Source organism: Dinoponera quadriceps, unplaced genomic scaffold, assembly GCF_001313825.1.
Source record: "Dinoponera quadriceps isolate SergipeBrazil2010 unplaced genomic scaffold, ASM131382v1 scaffold2217, whole genome shotgun sequence".
Taxonomy (NCBI): Eukaryota; Metazoa; Arthropoda; class Insecta; order Hymenoptera; family Formicidae; genus Dinoponera; species Dinoponera quadriceps.
Window position 1 is genome coordinate 62,495 of NW_014556255.1, and position 22,674 is coordinate 85,168.

The following is a 22,674-nucleotide window of genomic DNA, read 5'->3' on the forward strand; positions in this document are numbered from 1 at the left end:
GGAGAAAAATAATGTAGCGAAAGCATCGTTGCCGTTACATATTCATAGCGACAGTGACAAAATTTAATTGGTATTATTAAATTAGCAAATTACTCGTAATTAGAGCAGAAACCGTTTCGTCGCTAGGAGAGAAATTTTCTGTTGAGCGAATTTGTCCTTGGAACACGTTAATTTACTGTTGGAACGAATTAGTGGCCTTCTGTTTATTAATGTTTGTTCTTAATAATTTGCATAATAATTTGTGGATTCAGCGAGATAATCGACCAACGAATGGCAATTGGTATTTTTAACAAGTCGTTTTGCTGTCCAGTGATGGAGTAGTGGTGGATTTTGCTGCGACGGCATAAAATTTGCTGTAACGACAAGTTATTTTTCTCCGTGTAGAATTCGTATGGAAACGACAGTAACATGATTGTTCGATGACTTCGGAAAACAATAAAGATAATTCCACAATGACAGTTTGTCGCAAATCAAGTTAGGATTCTACGGAGGCGGTGCGCGATTTTAGCGCACGGTAAATTCGAGCAAGTGAGGACAATTTGTCGCGATGTGAGATGGAATTCTTACGGGAACAGCAGGACACATGATTTTTCGATGATTTCAGGACGTAATAAGGATCGTTACACCGACGAATAGTTTGTTGCATATCCAGCATAGGATTCTACGAAAATAACGCGATTTTTCTCGGGTTCCAGGATACGGTAAATTCGAACGAGTGAATCAAGATTGCTTAGGATTCACTGAGAGGAAAAAGCGCTACGTTAAAGTAAATAATTACTCCCTGGCCATTCTCTTGCCACGTTCAGGTAATATTTAACGATCTAAGTAAAAATTTGCCAATGAATATTTGCGTAACCATTCACTCGATCGTAGCACTTATTTCTCTCAGTTTTTTGCACAAACAGTGAAATTATAGACACGATTTTTCGGCGATCTCAGGATACAATGAAGATAATCGCACACATACACACATACAGAGACGATGTGATAAAAGACAGAAGGAGATGAGAAGCAAAAAAGGAAAGTGACAACATTATTCATTCCCGCATGCAGATTAGATATTCATGCCGTGTCGATGCGTTTCTTTGGCGGCATGCTATCAACCGCGAACGTTACACGTTGTGACGACAAACGCGAACATCATCGTTTCCCGAATCGTTCTTCGACGCGCTCACGCGGCTGCCGCCGAATTACCTTCGCGATTCCCGTTGATGTAACGAATTTATCACGGGACGGCACTTAAGGATCCCACAGTGTGTTTCGTTTCGCCTGTTTCCGCTGCCAACGGATTGATTGACGGACCGGCTCGCCCGAGCATCGCGTCGACCGAACGGCGAGAAGATCGCGCATCGGGTCTCGCGGCACCCCGCGTGGTCCTTCGTGTTTGATCTAAATATAGCCCGAGACGGCGATGATCTTGTGCAAAACCGACGTGCGACAGATTGATTTCCGCCTTTTTGCGACAGGGCGCACCGTCACACTTTCTAACGTCGTTAACGGCGAGCGAGAGGTGGAAGAAGCACTCTCGAAATACGAAGGTTTATTATTACACCTGTAGGTTGCAGCGGCTGCCAGGATTCGGTTGCCGAGCGCTCGTACACACGATCGCCCGGCTCAGCAGGTGGATATCTACGCAATAACAATGATAGATCCAGTCCTCGTGGCGGGACTATTAATACATCCCACCTAACATCAATCGCGAACGTTTGCTTTCGTGGAAGTCAGTTACTCGAGGAGTCCCGATCGGATTTCAATAAACGAAAGCTGCATAAAGCCGGCGAAGCGCGAACTCGCCGATTACATTCGCCGATTATCTACGAGCGATCCATCGAGATTTTCGGGGAAATACGACAGGCTGTTGCTACGCGAACGACAATCGGAGAAAGAAAAACAAAAAGAGACATGGCGAAACAGCGCGCGATGGACAGTATCCAATATATGGCGGATTTTATTTTCACAGTAAACAAAAGGTGCGTCGCGCCCACGCGAGTTTTATCTCTGCGTTATTTTTTTTCTCTCTTTTCGGTGTGCGATGATTATTTTCACATCGTCCATAAATAAGTCGTGGATCATTCTAGCGTGACGAGCGAATTTCCAAGAAAAACTACGCCGGGATGCACCTACCGCCGTCTTTCCGCATTACGTTGCGTTCGCCCACTAACTACACGACGAGATCGTAAACTGGAATATTTAGGCTGGCAGTGTCCCACGAGAGAGCGAGAGAGACACGGAGAGAGAGAAGGGGAGGGGGGGGGGGAGGGNGGGGGAAGAGAACACGAGAGATGCAGTCTACCGAAACGACACCTCGGTGCGGTTTTATTTACGAGCACGAAGAAAAACACACACGTCCGTGTGGTCCGCGCGGAAGGACACGTAGGACGCGTGTGAGCGTCGGGAACGAAAATAATTTTCCTCCTCGCGCGAAGATACGCGCGTCACGTTGGAATCCGACGCGTTCGCCGCGACAAAATGCTGCGTGCAGCATTTAACGTGACGCGAAAGTCCCGATTAATCCCGAAGAGGCGCGCGATATTTCCCGCGTCGGGCTCTCCTCCGCAGCCAATAAAACAACGTCCCACGCGCGTATCGCTTGTTGACTCGCAGATATAAGTATGATTCGAGGTTTCGAGTACCTGCACATCAATCACGCCATCGCCGTCGTACCGTCATCTTATTTATTGTGATGGCGAAGATTCGACGCGCGATGGATCGCCGCGTTTCGTCGCCGTCATCGTCGTTCGGGCAAAAATGCAACCGTCCTCTTTCTCTCTCTCTCTCTCCCTCTCTCTCTCTTTCTCTGCCCCTCCTCCTCTCTCGCTGTAGATTTGCACGCGAGGGGTTATTAACCTTGGCACGTGCGGCACGCGTTCGTAAAATAAGTGGTACGCACGGTATATTATTTATGGTCGCGCGGCGTCTCGAAGAAAACTCCGCGAATATTACGTGGAAGCTGACACGGTGACGGGATGTATTATTTCCACCGTCATACACAGGGTGTCCCAAATCAACAGAGACGAATTTCGCGAGGGCGTAGAACGGATTGAGACGAAGGAATTTTTAATTTTCGCTAGGAGATCCCAGTTTCAACTTCACATTCTTCGACTTCGTGGGTAAAGGTAGTAAACTGAAGACAGAATCCCCAACGCAGGTAGATTTTTACGAGGGCCGCAGGTAGAGGAAAGATAAGGCAAAAAACTTTGGTGAAAAATTCTCGAAACCCTCCTGTTCGAACATGTTTCCCCAATACTCGTAATAACTCGAAAAATATGAACATTTCCGAACAGATATTTTTCTAATTATTAAAGTCTCGAAATCTTCCTATCCCGACATGTTTCCCCGATATTCGTACGTGAAAAATATGAAAAGTTTCTTTTCTAATACATATGTTTCTAATTATTTAAATGTGCATGGAGAAAATATAGAAACACATTTTTAGTAATTAGATATATATGTATTACAAAATGTATACATTTCATAATCATTTCAATCACAAATAACGAGGAAACATATCGGAACAGCAAGTTTTCGGAGATTTTCCACCGGAATTTTCTCCCTCATTCTTTCATCACCTACGGGTCTTCGTCGAAATTTACCTGCGTAAGATCCTGTCTTGACTCAGGTAGATTTCAACGAAAATCGTAGGTAGTGAAAGTTCTTTTCAATTACGAATATCAGGGAAACACGTCGGAATAGGAAGTTTCCGAGAAATTTTTTACCTGATTCTTAAGCCTCATTCTTTCACCACACTGAAAAAAGACTGGTAATACTTACTGAATGCATTTAGTTAGAGATTTCGACAGAATATTTGGTAACCGTGACAAAATTTGAATATTTATATAAATATATATATATATATATATATATATTTATTTATTTATTTATTTATTTATTTTTACTCGTGTGATTTATTTCCGATCTGGCGCGTCGCTACGAACTCAAGAGACTCTCGATAGTCGTCCGCGAAATAGATTCGTTGTATGCATCCCGCATGTTTTCGCTACATGTCGCAGTGCGCGAGATCGTCACGTGCGTCAACGCGGAGTCGTGTTAACGAATTTGCGGAACCCTCGCGACATAAGAATTGACGTCGTTCACCGATGAATGCCGCCGCTTATCGGTATGCGGATAATGCAATGCTAATTTCGCAACCACGCGCGTCAACACATCGTCTTCCTTTCGGTGCCGGGCGTTAGATCGTGGGCGTAAGACATGCAGAATGATTCGGAGTTAGTGCTTAGAATTCAGGTCGAAATAAAAATACCAAGCAAGCGGGAGAAGAGACGCAAATATGAAATTTTGAGTGGAGTTTTGGGACAGATGATGCGCAGCGATGGCGGTGTTTCTCTTTGAAAGAGGGAGAACTTGACGGATTTCAGCTTTCCGCCACCAAGTGGTGTCAAATGATCGATCCACTTACCTGTTGGAGATGGTGCGCAGCCCTGGCCGTACGAGAAACGCGAGCAGGAGGGTCGCATTGAGCAGGAAACAGCCGAAGAGGACAAAGCTCCAGACCGCGATCGCCGGATTGTTCCACCATCTTTCCAGACCTCCCAGATCCGCAACCGGTCCTCCTCCGACGAAGCCCGTCGCAGCTCCATCCATTCATAAATAATAAATGTGCGCTGCGGGCCTGCAACAGACAGATAGAAAACACACGCGTTAGAACGGCGTTTCTATCTTTCGACAAATCGGTGCGTTGGAAGGAAATTCAGTGTAAAATGTGGCGCAAGTTTAATTTTGAAAAATTTCCGTTTAACTTTTCACATCTGAGCGGCGACACCAGAAAAAAAAAGATTTTGCTGCCGCAGTCAATTATAGTTTAGCTGAAAATGCTTTGCCGCTGTAGCCAAAAATTTGCTGTCGTAAACAAAACTTCAGTCACTGTTGTCACACGGGAAAAAAAAAATTGTTTTAAATCAATGATAGATATTATCATATACAGGATATCCGGAAAGTTTCGATAGAGCGGCCATGTGCAGATAAAACGAGTTAAAGTAAGTAGAAAAGTCCTCTACCATTTTGCATACAATCACGCAAAATTTCGAGTCGATTAATTCCGGTCACAGCAGCGAATTTCCATTTCTACAGTAGCAGAACAGCCGGACCGTGCATTAGCTGGCGCCGGCAAGATCTCTTTCTCCGCGGCAGATCGTCTCTTCCCTTTGAACCCGTAACGAGAGAGGATTTGTCACGAGCGGAAATTAGATCGATTTCCTCGAGTTCGCAAAAAAAAAAAAAAAACCTGACCCACGCGCGCCAAGAGCCGCTCCTCGATTAAAGCGTCCCGGTTACTTGCCGCGAATGGACACGTGCGGAATTACGTCTTCGAAATGGGTCAATTAGTACGCGACTTAGAGCGGGAAAAGCGCTGCGACGACCTCGATGTAAGTGCAACGGCGACGGCTACGGAGTTCCTCGTGGACGGATATTTTTAGACGGGTTTCCCCGTACTCACGTGCTGTAAGAATATCGACGCGCGCACGCGGAGACACGCGTGTGCGTATCCAGCGGAACGACTCGCGATTGTTCTTGCAAACGTGCGTGCGAATTCGTGAAATTCGCCTCGGGATGAACGGCGCGGGATTTCGTCACAGGCGCGAAAGAAGGGAGAGCGCGCGCACGCCGCGCTGATATTTGCATACGTGTGTGTACACACACGTGTGTGCACGAGGTAATTGTCCGCGCGCGAGGCGTCGTTACCTGAAAACACGCACCACCTGTGCCGGCGAGACGTTGATCGCGCGCGAATCACTCTTCTCCCAGACGGGATACAGGCTCGATTTGAATAACAAAGCGGATGAGAGTCGCACAGATACCGGCTATTAAGATTCAACGCGTCGCGAGTAACGCGTTCTAAAAATAGCGCGACTCGCGTTTCTCGGGAATCTATCTTCGCGCACTACGAAAGAGAGAGCCAGTGTTTTCCTTCTACAATGAGATAACCTAATGAGGCGGATCGAAGTTGAAGACCGCGCCGGCCCGCTTGACGTCGTTGATAAGGCGAAAGCCAATTTCACGGGGGAAACACTTTTCGGCGGCCATGGATGAGCTCTCGTTCTTTCGAAAACATTCAGACGCGAGCGAGAGGGAGAGAGAAAAGAGAGAACGCGAGGGACACGTAACGCGATACGAGAAAACAAAGTTAGTTCGATTGACGTCAACTAATGTTATTCACAATTCCCTCTTTATTCCGCAGCTATCGCGCCACCGTTAATTGCCCGATCCGCCGCGATTAAGTCAATAATCATTATCGTGTTTCATCTTTCGTTCATCTCTCTCTCTCTCTCTCTCTAGCTTTCTCTCCCTATCTTTATCTTCGATCTTTAAAAAATCACTTTATCGGCGCAGCTTTCTCAATACGGTACCGCCGAGATGGCATCGATCTGAAAAGCACACTACCAGCTTTATCGGTACCGGATTCATAAATCCGCTGATAGTTATAGTACAATGCTCTCGATAGCGCTTTATAGACAGACGTGATTCTCGATTCGCGCGAATTTTACACCGCCTGGTCAATATTTAACGTTGCGAAGCACAGTGTTAACGGACGATAAAATTGTATCACATCGCTTTATCGGTCTCAGCCTCAGAGCCGCATCGCGATGTCCTTTTTGGAAAATACGACCCGTCTGGAGCAACCCGTTGGACAAAACTAGTCCGTGGATAATTCGCGCGATACAATTTTAAGAATGTACAGTCCACTGCCCATCAGTGCCGTATTTTCAGTGGCGCATCAAGGGGGCCAATTATATATTTATCAAGCAAAATTACGTTCCTTTATATTTATTTCACTACTTAAATAGTAAATGTTAATTTGAAATGAAAAATTGAGGTAAATATATATATAGTTCAGAAGATATTAACACATTGCGTACGGCACTTTACTCGCTCAACACGCTTCCAGGGCATTCATTTATTCGCTAACCATTTGTTTCGAGAATGCGCGAGAGACTTCGTTACCCTGGTAACGTAACAAGAAAATCTATTTTTAATTCCTTAAGTCATCGATTAAGTCGAAGAAACCTGAAAACGAGATATCTCGCCGCCCGGCCACAACGTTCGGCTTGTTAAAGACGAGATATCTCGTCACCCGTACACAATGTGTTAAAAATAGAAATAAAAAATAGCACGTTAATCTCAGAACACGTATAGAAAGTGTCAATTTGAATTACAAATATCTCAGCTCTCAAATGCTCAATCTTTTTCAAATTGCACGAGCGATAAGTTAGATAATATTTCAATGTATACGCAGTGCACGCAGTTTCATCAAATTCTTATCAAAGTCATTTACCTTACAATCTCTTTAAGGTGGAACAACTTTTAAGCCGGGGTCTGAATTACTGTTGAACTTTTGGCGTCACTTTTAAAAATGCAATATATAGATTTATAAATTTTTTCACTATTTTAAGTTATTAGTAAAACATCCTTAATCCGACGTGCTATTTAATTTCCCTTCTCCATTCTATTCACGATGGAAGGAGAAAAACCGACGATGATCGGTCGGTCGGTCACTTCGGTGCACGACGGCCGATCTTCCGCACGGTTGCCTCGAGACTTGGCAGCGTTTCAAGATTCGATCACAGAGAGTAAGGGGAGAGAAAGAAGAACGTCTCGAAGCATCGTCAATCTGCACGATCTATGAGCACTGGTGGTCGTTTATTTCCGTTTAAAACGAAACTCCCGCTCTCTCTTTCCCTCCCAACCGCGGGGGGCAGCCAGTGTCGCTCCGATCTCGTGCGAGTCGAATCACAAATGATTCATTTTATCGCTCCCGTGAGCACGCGCGTTATCGTGCCCTCTTCGTGTCACAATCTCGCGGAGACGCTAGCGGAAACAAACAGTATCTGTATATTTTTCATGACGGGAGAGCAATAACAACCCACGACCCCAGCCTCGCGGGGGAACTTTCTGCATGACGCGCGAGACATCGTTGCACAATAACAGCGCAATCCGGCTTTTTAACACGGCCTCTTATTCGCTGGTTTTATTCCATCGTTCTCCGAGCCTCCGTCATCGGCGCCTTGAAACGACGGGGAACCTCTTGCGCGAATGTGTCCCGTTTACGACCGTCGTCGAATATCACGAGCAAGAGACCGCGTACACTCCGCGATAGACTGTTTCGCGATAAAAATTTTGTAGGTCTCGTAAATGTGAGACAATATTACGAGAAAACTGCGAAACGAGAAAAAAAGGATAAGCAGGCTTTCGCCGCGTTTGAACATTTCGCAATCGCTCGATGGTTATTGCATTATTGATGTTCACTGACCTTAAAAAATTGCAAATCGTTCGCGTCGCCGATAAAAACACAATTTTCGTAATTAAGTCGTTTCTCTTAAGCCTCAAGAAGTAATAATAATAATGATAATAATAATTTTTATCGGCGGGGAAAAACCTTTTAAGGTAGAATTATCAATGCCTGGACATGTATTTAATTCTGGATATTCTTGTAGTTTCAATTTTCAAGTTACATATGTTGAATACCAATTCAAAATATTGAGAATATAACATAAACACAATATGTTAAATTAACACACGTTACGTATGTTAAAAATTTCACGAAAATTTTTAACAAAAACCGATTTTAACACAAGTACAAAATATTCTTCACTGTGTACGAGAGTTATATATAAACATCATAAACGGAAGACACGAATAATCAGATCAGAGATGCGCGATTAATTAATTTACGAGACTTGCAATTCTCTTTTTCCGCCTTCCCAGGCTCCGAACAAATCGGCGCTTAACGAGCCGGGATTTCCTCTCACAATTTGCCGCCGCCTCTTAAATCTGTTAAATCCTACGAATCGCACGCGAACTTGAAATCAATCGAGACGCGTTTATCCGCCCGTTGGCCGATTCTCGCAATTTGCACTTCGCATTTCCGCGGCGGTATAACAAGCGGAGGCCACCGTAGTCGTCGACGTTCATCGCGACCGGATTCGGCATCAGGACGGCAACGTGTTACTATAAAAGGCCGAAGGCGCGTTACATCGGCTATCCGCTGCGTGACAACACGGCTGCGATTATAAAGCGCGGATATTTTCGCGCTCGCGATTCGATAAAGCGTAATTCCTTTTCGCGATTAGGCCTACATATTCGTCGGCTAAGAATAGCGTATGAATCAAAACGGGAGCTGGTTTGCGCGCTCGTCACTGTCCGATCCGTCGATGGTCGCGTAAGATGACGGATAACGAGCCCGCCGGCGAATCCGAAACAGATGTCATTGTCATTCCGGCGAGCATGTCGTCGTCGTGCTCACGTGAGCGGCGGCGACGACATATCGGCGGCCGGCGCGCTCGCGATGCGGGTGCACGGAAATGTGTATCGGGAAATCGGCGACGTCGGTGTCAGCGACGTATACGCCTCCTCCGCCGCTCCGGCTCCGATAACACAATTCCGCGTTTCCGACGTGCGTCGCTCCGTGTTTTCCTGCGAATTCGTACGCACGCACGCACGCGTTACGTCAATTATCTACTTACGAAAGTTGAGCCGGAAAACATTTCGCAGAAGATTCAGAACGATATAGTTAATAGAATAATAATGTACTGAAATCCGTTTAGTTGACACAAACAAAATTCCTGCTCGGAAAATGGGCAGCAAATGCTTTGGTTGGTGAGAAGGTTTGGTTCTTCGAAACGAAAATGAAGGAGGAAGAGGCTCGGAGAATCAAATTTTGATTATCACAATTAAAACATCTGTTTGCCCATATCCGAATAAGAATTTTGTTGAATCCATTTTGTTGAATTCATTGAATCCACTAAATAGGTTTTTCACAGTAACACTGACGCGTGTTCCGACGTTTTCACGCGAGTTCGCAATTTCGCCGTGAAAAACCTCAAACTCAATTTAACGTTCCGCGGTCCACCGGCGGAGTGATTTATCGCGCGACGTGCAAAGAGAAATGTGGCGGAAATGCGAGACCCCGAGTACTCTCGAAATTGGGTTAACGAGATATGTTCGTGGTCAATAACTCACCGGATGTGTGAAAATCAGGCGGCGACGACGACGGTATCGACGGTGCGGGCACGTGACATCGCGCCCCGATCGCGGTTAATTCTTTCTTCCCTTCACATCGACCCGCCGTGCTCCGTCGTTCTTGAGGACCTTGAAGACAAAAGGGACACGAGTAGCGTTATTGTCTCGATTGTCATTCTCCGCACAACAGTATTTCTCAACTGTCACTTCGACGCTTATCGCGACCGACGGTAACTTCTTCGCGCGAATCTTTTGAAATTACGACCAAAGCGCGAGCGTTCGCAAGTTTCACACAACATATTTAAGTATCCTATCGGCCTCCAAAATATATCAGGAGACCGCGAATCAAGATCAAAAGTTTTTATTTACTTCTGATAAAGAGGAATTTTAATTTGAATCTACCCGAGATTCAAATTAATATCGGTTCTCTGAAATGAAAATGAAAAAAGTTTGATTTAGAGAACCAAAACTTTGGTACAGAGAACTAAATGTTGGCTATCACAGCCAAAACCATTTGTTTGCCCATATCCGCTAAGTAATTATTTGATTTGAGTCAACTAAATGGGTTCCTCAGTGTATAAATTCCCGTGTTACGTGCATTTTGTTTGTAATGTGTAATTTTTAGTTTGCATTCTACTTGCGTTCTGTTTATTCGTATCTAGTCGAGCTTGAAGAAAAGGCAATGCATTAAAACCAGCTCTTCAACTGTTGCTGCGCCTTTTTGATCGCCTTTCCCTCTCGTTTAAAGGATACCCAATACTCACTGTAAAACTTGCGTCCAATAAAGTATTATTATTATTAATTTGATTTTAGCCACGGTCACGAAACGGTACGATGCGCTTCTGCGACGCTTCTCGCGATCTCCCCCGATCGTTCCCGTGCACGCCCTCCTCGCGAACAATCGTCGAATCCGTCCTCCCAACGGCGATAAGTCGCGAGGTCTCACCCGCGCAGGTGCATCTGCGAATCGAAGAGGCGTTCACGCTTCCTACGGGCGCAGCCTGTTACGTTGATAAGGCGATCTTATCGCGTTTATCGAGCGGTGTGCATTCGCCGGCGCCTCTCTGAGAAATTCTCCAGATGCCGCCTCGTCGTCGCTTCCAGTCGCGGATCGATCCCTACGCGCAGACTTCGATTAATTACACCGTTCGCGCGGAAGAATCGCACACGCCGGCAGAAAATTTTCGAATATAAGACCGCGCGAGGAGAGAGTCAGGTACGGTCGCGCAGGTACGGAGTATCGAAAACTCCCCGGCGGTTATATTGTTTCCCCGCGAATATGTGCTCCGGATCAGGAAACGCGGTATCGTCGAAATCACGCACCGCGAGAAATTCCGCCGATCGGTCACGCAATGAAACCGCTTATGCCGGATATAAAAATGCGTTGTCGAGCGAGTCCGACTTCCGTGTCGCTGTCGCCGTCGCGCAAAGTTGGCGGATTTTGCGGAGATGCTCTTCGTTTCATTTTTTTATATCGTGCCCAATTGGAATTCACCTGCGACTGAAGCCGCGAAACGGCTCTTACTACAAATTAAATTTCCGCGTATTTATATATATTTGACCGCTACTATATACTGGATGATCCGACACTTCCTGTCCTTGAAGTTTCCTATTCTCGAACGAATTCTGAGACGACTTTTCCTGTTGTAAAATGTTATCCGAAGCTTGGTTTTTGAGTTATAAAGATAAATAGTTTGGCTATTACTGGTGGGGCACAGGAGGTAGACAGGGGCGGCACAACTCATCGTCAGATGCAGGCGCTAACATTGGGCATGCATGTGGTAACATTTATATATTATATTATTTTTAAAACTTCCATTAATGATTGTACGTAATAGCAAATTAAGTATTCAATTTGTGTTGTTTTCAATTGTTTTCAAAGTGTTTTCGTCGCATCAGGCGCTCAACCGTCAGTGGCTGTGTCTGACGGTGTGCCGCTCCTCCTACCTCCTACGCTCAACCGGTAATAACCGAGCTATTTATCTTTACAATTCAAAACGCGAAACTTCGAATAATATTTTGCACAAGCAAAAATTGTCTTACAATTTGTCCGAGAATTTGACACTTCAAGAACAGAAAGTTGTTCCGGATGTATACATATATTCTCGGTTATATCAATTTTTTCTCTCTTGAGATTCATAGACAAATAGTGGATGCAACCTTTTAGTATAATATTATAATGTCTAATATTGATTACCCAGTTAGCTTCAGTTAATTTTAACGTTAGTCCTAGACCATTCTGTATGGTTCTGCTATTTCGTCCACCCATATATTAATCTAACTTATCTCATGTGGATTCCATATTATATATCACATCTTGCTACTTTGTGACCTTTTCGCCCTATAAATTAGTAAATTTAAGCAATCAGTGCTACCTTGCTAATAAGATTTCACTCTCATTTATACTCGTAAGGTGTAATTAAACTATTTACCTCTATCTTGTACTGTTAATTTAGATTATTTTGTGTCTTTTTCTTCTCCACTTTTTGTTCACTTTTTGTTCACTATTTGTCCACTTTCTATTTTTTCTTTCTAAAAAAGTTCTTGCCCATAAATAAATAATTAAATATTTGCTTATGCAATTTTCAAAGAAAGACACGTGCCGAAGTCTCGGGCTTCCGATTTTGAACGACGTGGATCACCGACGACGAGCGTGCCCAAATAAGAATCGTCCCTCCTCAACGACGGGAGATTAATTTTACTTATGGAGGATTGAGACCGTTGAACACGACGGGGAAACTGCCGGAACGTGACGAGGAAGATTCGGAGACAACTTTTCGATCGGCGTGTCACGAGCAAACAACGACGCGATACTGAGGGATCGGCCAGTCAGGCTGTTGACGAAATATTTAAAATCGCTTTTAAAGAGGAAAGGGAGGAGGGAGTGTCTATATTTAGCGCTAATGTTAGTACACACAAGTATCGTATGATCAGCCGGGTCAATCTCGTCTCTTATCGACTTCGGAGATAAAGTGTCGCAGATTTTATACTACGACGCGAACTTGCGAGATCAGTTTCGGATTGAATCCGATCCATTCAAGATAATCGAGCTGGCGGAAGATCGCGAAAATAAAAAGAGAGAGAAAGAAAGGAGGAAAGAGTAGCGTCCGATCGAAATTTCGGTTTCGGTTATTTCCGGTCAAAAATAGGAGTTTCGGCCGAAACTGAAAAAAAAAAACGTAGCTTCGGTCGATTACCATGGGAAAGCAATGACAAACACGTAGAAAGCATGCGAGTAGTCTCGCCGCTGAAATTCGCGATGTAAAAGTGTCTTTAATCTTTGACACAGCCGCGACGAGGATCGTAAAGCCGCGACACGATCGTACTCTCCGTATTGCATTGCGTCGCATTGCATCGCGCCGTACCCTTCGATCCAACATAAATCCCCTCGACGAAACGTCGACCGAGTTTTTGCACGAGAGATGAAGAGGAGAGGGCTCACGTGAACGCACCTTTTACGTCACTCTTCGGCAGCGATTACGCACGAAACACGCTCGTGCCTGAGATCGGCGAAATCGATATCGATCATTCGCCGCATTCGGCATATTCGCGCGAATCATCGCCTTTCCTCGCCTCGCCTCTTTTTTCCTTTCATTTTGCGCTTTTTTTTTTTCATTTTGCGAGAGCCCCTTACTCATTACATCGTATTACGGCGGCGGCCTCCACGCGTTCTCGTTACTTCCGCGAGTTACGAGACGTGGTAGAAAAAAATTTACGACGCGAGTCCTCATCTCGCGCGGGGATTCTCTTGAGCGCGGACCGCCTCGGGATTCATACCGCGAAAAAAAAAGGAGACCGACGTTTCTTCCGCGACGCCTGCGAGGGAACATGCGTGAGATGCATAGGTACGCACACACGTGTGCCTGCGTACACGCGCGTCTAAACCGGTTAAAAATTTACGATGCTTCGAGAGGGACGTCCCGAGAAACCGGAGTGTCGCCGACGCGCATCGAATAATCTCATTTCCTCGTTCAAACGGATACCGAGGCGGTTTGTTTCATGCTCTGTGTGCGTGCGTGCGTGCGTGCGTGCGTGCGTGCGTGCGATACGTTTCTTCTTTTTCTTTGTTATTTCTCCTTTTCGCTTCTTATCGCGTTCAGATAGACACAGAAATACATACTATACACGTACCGTCGCGGACACTTCGTGAAACAACGTGAATATGTAAATAAAATAGAATGATTTTAAGGAACCTAAAAATAATCCGCCTCCGACAAAATCGACGATGAGCCTTCCCTCTTTGTTGTCCCGTCTCCGTCGCGCGTTGATGAAAATAACCGTTGAATGAATGAAACTTTCGCCCGCTCGATGCCGGGTGAATTATTGCCGGCGGTGGCGGCTTGCAAAAATGTATCTTATACCGCCTCCGCGCGCTCTCAAACTCGCTCTTGATCACCATTTCCCGAGTCTCGTCTTTTTTAATACCGACCGACGCGATATCCGTGCGATATAATGACACGGATAATGCTGATGTCGGCTGTCTGCACGAGCCTCGCAAAAACCGCGCCGCGCATCATTACGAGACCTGCTCACCGATTATCCCATTACGATAATTACGCGTGGCTAATAAGAATAAAGTCTCCTGGCGTGCGTGTAAGGTCGCGATATATCATTCGAAATAATACAGCTTACAAAGTCTGATTGCGCGCGTGTAACGGCGACCTATGCATTTCAATGTGCGATTGCAAGGGGAATACAGGGTGTCCCGATCGATGGTGTCCCTAATTGATTTCCGGATTCGGTCTCCGGAAATTTCAACGCTTCAAAAATTTCGACGATTAAAGTGCCTCACGCACCTTTTACCGCCTCCACCACGAGAGCTAACGGTATCGTCGAGAAAGCGCGGTAATTCTGGGACATTCTTTATATAGCCCATCTAACGGACAAAGAGAGCTATGTCGGAGAAATGAGCTACTTAAAATTATTCGAATATTCTGTTCGGCTCGGCTTGAGCTTGGAATTCTATCTTTCTTTATCTCTATCTCTCTCTCCATCATGAGCTAACGATATATCGGCGAGAGATAGCGAGGTAGTTCCGGGACACCCTCTATGCAGCGCGTGTATACGAGCGAACAAAGAGAACTATGTACGAGCGAACACAGCGGGCCGTTATATGCGGGTTTCCGACATCGGTGTACTTCTGACATCACTGAGCGGCTTTTCGAAACAACGCGCGCGCGCGCGCTCGCGGAAACTATGGACTACCTGCCCGTGGGCTAATTAGTCCATCCGATCGCGGGGATGGAACGTTGGCGAAATGTCGGCTCAATGTTGCCCAATGTTGGTCAGCGTTGGCCAATAAAATTGAGATTCATGAGAAGAAAGACATTGCGAGATTCATATATTCGTTAAAGCTGTTAATTTTCAATCATTTTTGACGCTTCGAAGGAAATTCCAACTTTCGAATTAAGGCGAAACTTCGAAGGTTCGGTCCTCAAAGGCCGTAATCTTCGAAGTTTCGAAGTAACTCTAAAGAGTACAATCTTACGAAAGCTGTACGTGAATGTCTATGTATATTTTACTCGGGGAATACTAAGAAATGTTGTAAATGAATTTTGGTAAATGAATATGGATGTACTAGACATTATAGACAGTAAAAAATCTTCCAAATGTTGTCCGTCCAAATGTTAAAATTTTCTTGTGCTACTGACTTTTGATTAATATCTCACTGTCAAATTAACACACGGCTTATATGTTATTATTCTCGTAATGCTTTCATGTGTTAACCCTTTGCACTCGAGGGCTCCGGAGCGGAGCCATTTAAAATTTGTCTTCAAACTTAAAACAAACTATTAACAACTATTGACAAATTAACAAAATTAAAAAAACAATAACATACAACAATGACTTTTCTTTTAATGCGCATATCATTTACTTACATGTGAATATGATCTTTCCACTGAAATTGCTTCGAGTTGCTGGTAATATGAATGAAAAAAACTTCAAGTGCAAAGGGTTAAATTTATGCCAATTTAGTAAATTGATATTTTTTGTGTGTTATTTAAAAATGAAACATTATCTTAAGTTATATTAACATTAATATAAATTAAAATGAATCTTGAAATAATTATAAACTTTGACATATGAAATGGTCAAATTAACTAAAACCAAATGTTTCTATCACGGATAATTTAAGTTAAAGTAATTAATTTCATATGTTTATATAACTCGAGAAATGTGTTCTTTAGAATTACATTAAAATGTAACATTTATTTTACTCACATCATATGGACAAATATGTTCCAGCAACATTTTTTACAAGTTACTTGAACTACTCCTTCGCATATTTTCTGACAATTTTTTATGTTAATCATCGTACTTTAAGTTGAAGTAATGTAGAACAAAATGTATTTGTGTCAAATAATTAACATTTTGAATATGTTAAGAAGTATTATAATATACGACGAATATATTATTTTAATACAAAATTTAAAGTGGACTTCCTGGGACATATGAAAAATGTTAAAATTGACTTTTTTTATGCGTATAGTTTAAAAATCTTATAATTCTGATATTTCGAAGCTTCGATATTTTCGAAATTCGAATAATAAACACCGAAGCTTCGAATCTTCGGAGACTCGAAATTCGAATGTCAAAGTCTTTGAAAGAAAACACCAGCTCTAATATTAATAACCGCGTTCGACGCACCGTTTTACTCGTGAATTTGGATTTTTGACCAGAAAATCATGGTTTTCTCTCTCGGCGAAAAAAAAAGAAAAAAAATAGAAGAGGAGAAATAGGCTCCTGTATCTCATCACGTGGTTATAAACAGCGGAAATCCGTATCTGCCGTAGCCTGGTCGTTGTAAATGCGTCAGCCTCTTCCTTCACACTCATCGGCGCGGCGCGTCGCGTTTCGTAACCGCGACGAACACGCCTCGCACCACACAATTAGCGAATTCCACGAGCGGATATCGACGGACGCGAGCGTTTTACGGGCTTGTTAACACCTTCGACACACGTTGGCTCGCGGCCACCTGCGTTTCGCAACGTCCGCCGATACGTCGGTCATCGTCGTCGGGCAACATCAAAGGTCGCCTTTGGAGATCGACAGAGGGAAAAAGAAAAAAAAAAACAAAGTACCAGAGCATTTTGGAATACGAGGTCGTTAGAGCAAAATAAACGATCGCAGTTGTATTTGTCATACTCATCGAATCACGACGCGTACTAATTTGTACTCGAGTAACTGGTTCGCGTTTCGGCCATTTCGCCAAATATTTGGCTTCTATGAAGTTGGCCCCATTTTTTTAAATGTGAAAAAAATTAGCAAAGTTCTGGTTGACCCCGAGGAGTTTTAAAGAATTGATTTTAGAATAAATTCGGTCGATTAGAACGGTCAAAATACCGTATGAAAATAACAGAGGCTAACTTTATGATTATGTAACTTTAAAATGCCGTAACTTGTTTTGATTGAACTTAATTAAATTTTATCGGTTCTTAAGGATAATTGATAGAATTCTTCAGGGGATTACGAGACGATGTTTCTCAACGGAACGTTAAAACTGAAAAAAATGTCATCCTTTTCAAAAATTTCAAACACCGAAACTTTGAGGCGCTGCAACTTTCTCGTTTTCAATGTTAGCGCGTCGATTCTTAAGGATAACCGATAGAACTCCTCCGAGAACAATGAGAATTATTTGTTTACTTGGTTATAGCCTCCCGAAGAGTTTTATCGATTATCTTTAAAAATAGAAGCGCTAAAATTTAAGATAAAAAAGTTGGAGCATTTTGAAGTTACACAATCGTGAAGTTGCTCTCTTTTCCCTACTTTCGTACGGTGCTTTGGCCGTTTTATTAATTGACGGAATTCTTTTTAAAATCTATTAAGAACTTTAGAACTCTTTGGAGGACAAACAGAATGTTGCTCATTCTTTTCAAGTTTTGAAAAGTGAGACCAACTTCACAGAGGCAAACATTCGTCCGCTATAAATCCAAGTAAACTCCAATTTTATGAGACAATATCAGGCATCTATCACGCGTGAGAACGCATTGTGTACCGTGAAACAGTCGCTGGAAATTTTCACGGTTGTTAATAGCGGAAATACGCGTTTAACATTACCGGTACGATAAAATTAGTATACATCGCGCGGCCTTGCGCAATTTTCAGCGGTTCTCTCCTCGTTTCTCGCCGTCCGCCTCCTCTTTGCATCTTATTTTTATATTCCATTGTCTCGTTCAACGGCTATCGTTTGTGCTTTGCCGTGCCGTTCCGTGTCGGCACCAAGGTTACGATTTTTTAATTTGGTGCTTCTGTCAGAGAGGCGGATTTCTCTCTTTGTCTCTCTCTTTCTTTCCCTCTTTCCCTCTCCATCTTTCTCCCTCTCTTTCTCTTGGTGCTCTTGAAATATTGTCCCGACGCGTCGCCTACGTCAACTTTAACACCTTAAAGTCCGACGTGGCAAGACGCACGAGCCCGTTATTAATAAAGCGAGCTCCGAGAAAAAGTGCGCCGCGACGCCGTACGCACTTAACGCGCGTGTGCGCGTGGAATAATTACAGTGAATAATAACGCGTCTCAAGCCGCGAAGACGCCTTCGATCCGCTTCGTCGAAGCGCTTCGCGCGGCGTCACGAACAATCATATTTACATTCGAACGAAAAGAAAAAAAAGAGGAACGGTGACACGTGCGCGAAATCGATCCGCGGGTGTCGCGTCGCGGTTAATTGCTTTTGTGATATCTCGTTATCTCGCCGCGTATCCGCCGCCGCGAGGCCCGTATAAGCGGAGAAAGGAAGGAGCCGGCGTTCCGCGCCAATTTTCGCGTGAAATCGCGATGACACACGTAACGATAATCGCGGGGTATCGCCTGGTATCGCCGGCGGGATCTCACTGATCGCGAGGCCGTCGAAAAAGCCGTAGATCAACCTCGTTGCGACGAAAACAACGACGGCGGCTATCTTTCGAGACACTTTTACCAACGGAAACGGCATATCGGCGAGATTATCAACGGTCGTGGAGTGTCGCCCAGTTGAACGTCAAAAAGACGAGCGTTCCCGGAACGATCGTTACGTCAGCGGCAACGTTCGCGGAATGTCACGTGTTCGTACGAATCGATGATTCTTTATCGCGTTTCACTTCGCCCGAGCCTGTGCTTTGTCGCCCCCACGTTATGAGAAACAGCTTACGAGCTTCGAACTCTAATTACAACGCGGTCATCGGACCGCGGGATGCTCTAATAACGTTGTAGCGTGTGACGGTCCCATCGGACGTCTCGCGTCGCGGAGTGATTTAGAGCCGCGATATATCGCATTAATCAACGGTTTGCTCTACTACGATTAGCTCACCCCGGCGGAGCTTCGCCGCGAGTGAATAACGTCACATCGGGACCGATATAACACGGATACTCCTCTCTCTCTCTCTCTCTCTCTCCGATCAATTTCTCGTCCGAGCGTGCCGATTGCGCTAACGACTGTATCCTTTTCGCCCACTCGTTGAACTTACACTGTATTGGCATCTCTCGATGGTGCATTAACGTTATGATCTATAATAACGTGTGGTATAAAACACTCTTCCTTCACACACACAAGCGAGTCCTCTCTCTTTCTCTCTCTCTTTCTTTGCTGATCGTTAGACGCATGAGAAAGCAAATAGTTCGGTGAATCTCCGACGGGATTTATCTTACAACGTACCTCGCCAATACTATCCGGTGCTGTTGCCGAATTCACACGGACGCATCATCGTTTACACTTCACGCCGTGCCACGTCCGTTCCGCGATTATAGTTCTCTCTCTCTCTCTCTCTCTCTTTCCGTATCGCGTAACCGTAGCAACTCCTATGTATTCTCCGCACCTCGAGGCTCGGGGCCGCGATGCCGAGAATACCGCTGGAGAACGCGATCAGCAGCGCAATAATCCGGGCAATTACAAACGGCCGAACTCTCTCCTGAGCGAGGTAATGCTCCCCCCCTCCCTTGCGGCACAAACATCATCGAGGAATCCACCGACGGCGGGCGGTGTTTCCGCCGTCGTTCGGCTGCGCGTCGAATTCCAAACGTCGCTCCTGAACTTTGCAGCGATGCGTCGCCGATTCGCGAGTCGCATACCTCCTCTCACGACGGCGATTACGTTATCGGGTTCGTGCCTCTCGCTCGTCTCGTGTCATCCGAAGGAAAGTTCCTTAATCCAGCTGGCGTCGGGTAACGGCTATTTCGGGACATCGTGGAAAACTTGCGGAGCGGCTTATCGTATCGGCATGCGCCATGATGCAGCACTAACGCGTTACAACGCGCATCTCTCTCTCTCTCTCTCTCTCTCCTTCTCGCTCTCCCGCGACGCAGAGCGCGCCCGATGATATTTTCCCTCCGGCACCCTCCGAACTCTCCTGCCTCGCCACTGTCCTAACGCCCGACCTTGCGACCCCTGCCGCGTTACTAACTTGTCGCGCTTCTTTCCGCGATGGCGTTACTGTTTAACGCTGAGCGCATGATGCAACGTCGATCAAAGTTGAGACGGCGAGCGCGAGGAGAAAGTCTGGCAGGGAAAGAAAATAAATAAATAACGATAAATAACGGTCTTGGACGCGAAGGATATAACGGCGACTCGCCGCGTGGCTGAGCCGCGCCTGTGGGATCGCCAAAAATGTTTTCTTGTCCGGCTGGCGCACCGGATGCGTTTAAACACATACACACACACACATACAGAGGATGAGATAAATCAGCCGTGCGTGTTATATAACGTTAACGACCGTTGTGTAATAATCGCGCATCGAGAAGTGCTCGAAATTGCCGTAAAACACGTCCGCGCAAAGCACGAAAAATAGATTTACGGCCGTCCGGGTTGGTTTAACGTCGCATCACGCGCATGCGATCCCGAATTCCGCGATTCTTTCGTCTCCTCGACGGAATTCGGCGGCGATCAACGACGATCTCGCCGAGGAACGGATCGCGGCTCGATCGCGCGGATCAGGGTTGCGCGGCTGGCACTGGCATTGCGCGCCGCCGGTTATCGTACACCGGCACGATTTGCGGCGCAATCATGGCACAGATCGGGGGACTCATCGAGCCTGCGAACTGGGTTAAGGCGAATGAGAATCACTGCTGACCGGGTCAGATTCTTATCAGGCATTAACACTAACTGCACCCAGAGAGAGCACAGCGGGGAATCGCGCGAGCTTTTCTGCGATAATCGCGCGCGCTCGCGGGGAAATGTCGTAACGGTACTTTTCCAGGCTGCTGGCCCCTCGTTCTTCTCCTAGGCTAGCTCGGTAAATCGAAGCTGAAACGAGACACGGTCGCGCGGCGAGCATTTGTCAAACGTCCGGGGAATGATTAATGCGCTCGCGAGCGCGCGATAACGGATAAATTATTCCATCGAGGATCCTTAATCGAAGCGTCAATTAAGCACCGAATGAGGACTCGCGTCGTAGAAAGAGAGCGAGCCTAGCACGAGGTCCTTTCGTACTGGATATCCGCGATGTAGCACCGACGGCTACTTTCGGTTTTAACGTATATGGGCTGAACACAGAGAAGAAATTAGTACTCTGCTCAGTACTCATGTTCTCTTGTTTAAATGAAGAAATTTTATCTAATTTCTCTAAAAAATATCGTATTCTTGTTGTTCAAGAATAATTTTCATGATTTGTGAGGGGAAAGAATATTGGATAGAAAGAACGTATATCGTCAAACTAAGAATTGCGTCAGTTTCAAGATATCGTTCTTTCTATATCAATATTTTTTCCTCTCAATTCGTAAAAATGATTCTTGAATAACGATAATATATTTTTAATGGAACGATACAAAATTTCATCATACATAAAAGCAAGTTTATGCTTTTCATGTAAGATTATATATTCTTGCTTATACAAGACGTATTTTAACTCCACCGACAAACTCTCAGGATAAATTTTATATAAAAAAAAATAAGTAAAAACAAAAGTCTTGGCAAATATATGACCTCAAACATTTAATTTCTGAGCTGTGGCCGTTTAAATCTCCGTTTAGAAAAGTATATTTTACTCATTATATAAATAGTGTTTTACAAGTACGTAGACACATTGCTATGAAAATTATTTATAATGTCTGTCTTTTTTAATGCCTGTGTCTTCAATGCACAATTGACACCTGTAGAGTTGAGATGCGCGTTTTTTAATTTTATTCACGACGAACGATAATAATATATCAACGTCCCAATTAATGATTTTCCGGTTAATATACAGAAATGTTAAAATTGACAAGTATTATCTACAAGAACAGATAAAATAATGTTGTATCACTATTTTTAATCCGCTTCACGCGACACACTTTTTTTCATTATTGTCACCTTCTGAAGGCTATACCTAAAAAAAAATCAACTTTTCGCCGACATATGTTTACTAAGTGTTTTTTTTTTACTTATTTTTTACTTTATTTCTTTTTACTTTGTTTTTCAATATAGCAATAACATATTTTTCAACACAATCTGTCCTGTAAGTTTGTCGATAGACTTCAGAAATAGCTTTTGTATGAAAACATAAGTATGAAAACATAAGTCTTGAATTAATACTAATCTCTTCCCGTGTATTCGCGAGCGTTTGGAAGAATTAGAAATACGAGGAAAAGCTCGTCAAAGAGGAGCGTCAATATTTCAAGAATCACTTTACTTCCGATAACACAGTGATGTTATCTCATCCCCTGTTGACGTTATTAGTCGATCGATAATCATTATACGAAGAAACAAAGAATCGCGACGGTTTCCGAAGCGTGAGGAAAAAATTTTACCACGTA

The 22,674-nt window shown here is 44.5% G+C and overlaps 1 protein-coding gene across 9 annotated transcripts in view; it reads right to left on the reverse strand.

Annotated features, from left to right (window-relative positions):
• LOC106747219 overlaps nucleotides 1-22,674 on the reverse strand; it is a 34,096-nt gene that overhangs the window by 5,655 nt on the left and 5,767 nt on the right. Inside the window, exons 1-4 of one of the 9 annotated variants that reach the window (XM_014624568.1) lie at nucleotides 12,408-13,528; nucleotides 12,173-12,316; nucleotides 9,976-10,104; nucleotides 4,418-4,630 (exon numbers count right to left, since the gene is read on the reverse strand). In XM_014624568.1, the coding sequence (XP_014480054.1) occupies nucleotides 4,418-4,602 (185 nt within the window). In that variant the 5' untranslated portion in view covers nucleotides 4,603-4,630; nucleotides 9,976-10,104; nucleotides 12,173-12,316; nucleotides 12,408-13,528. The other 8 variants (XM_014624564.1, XM_014624567.1, XM_014624563.1 and 5 more) reach the window with 8 other exon arrangements.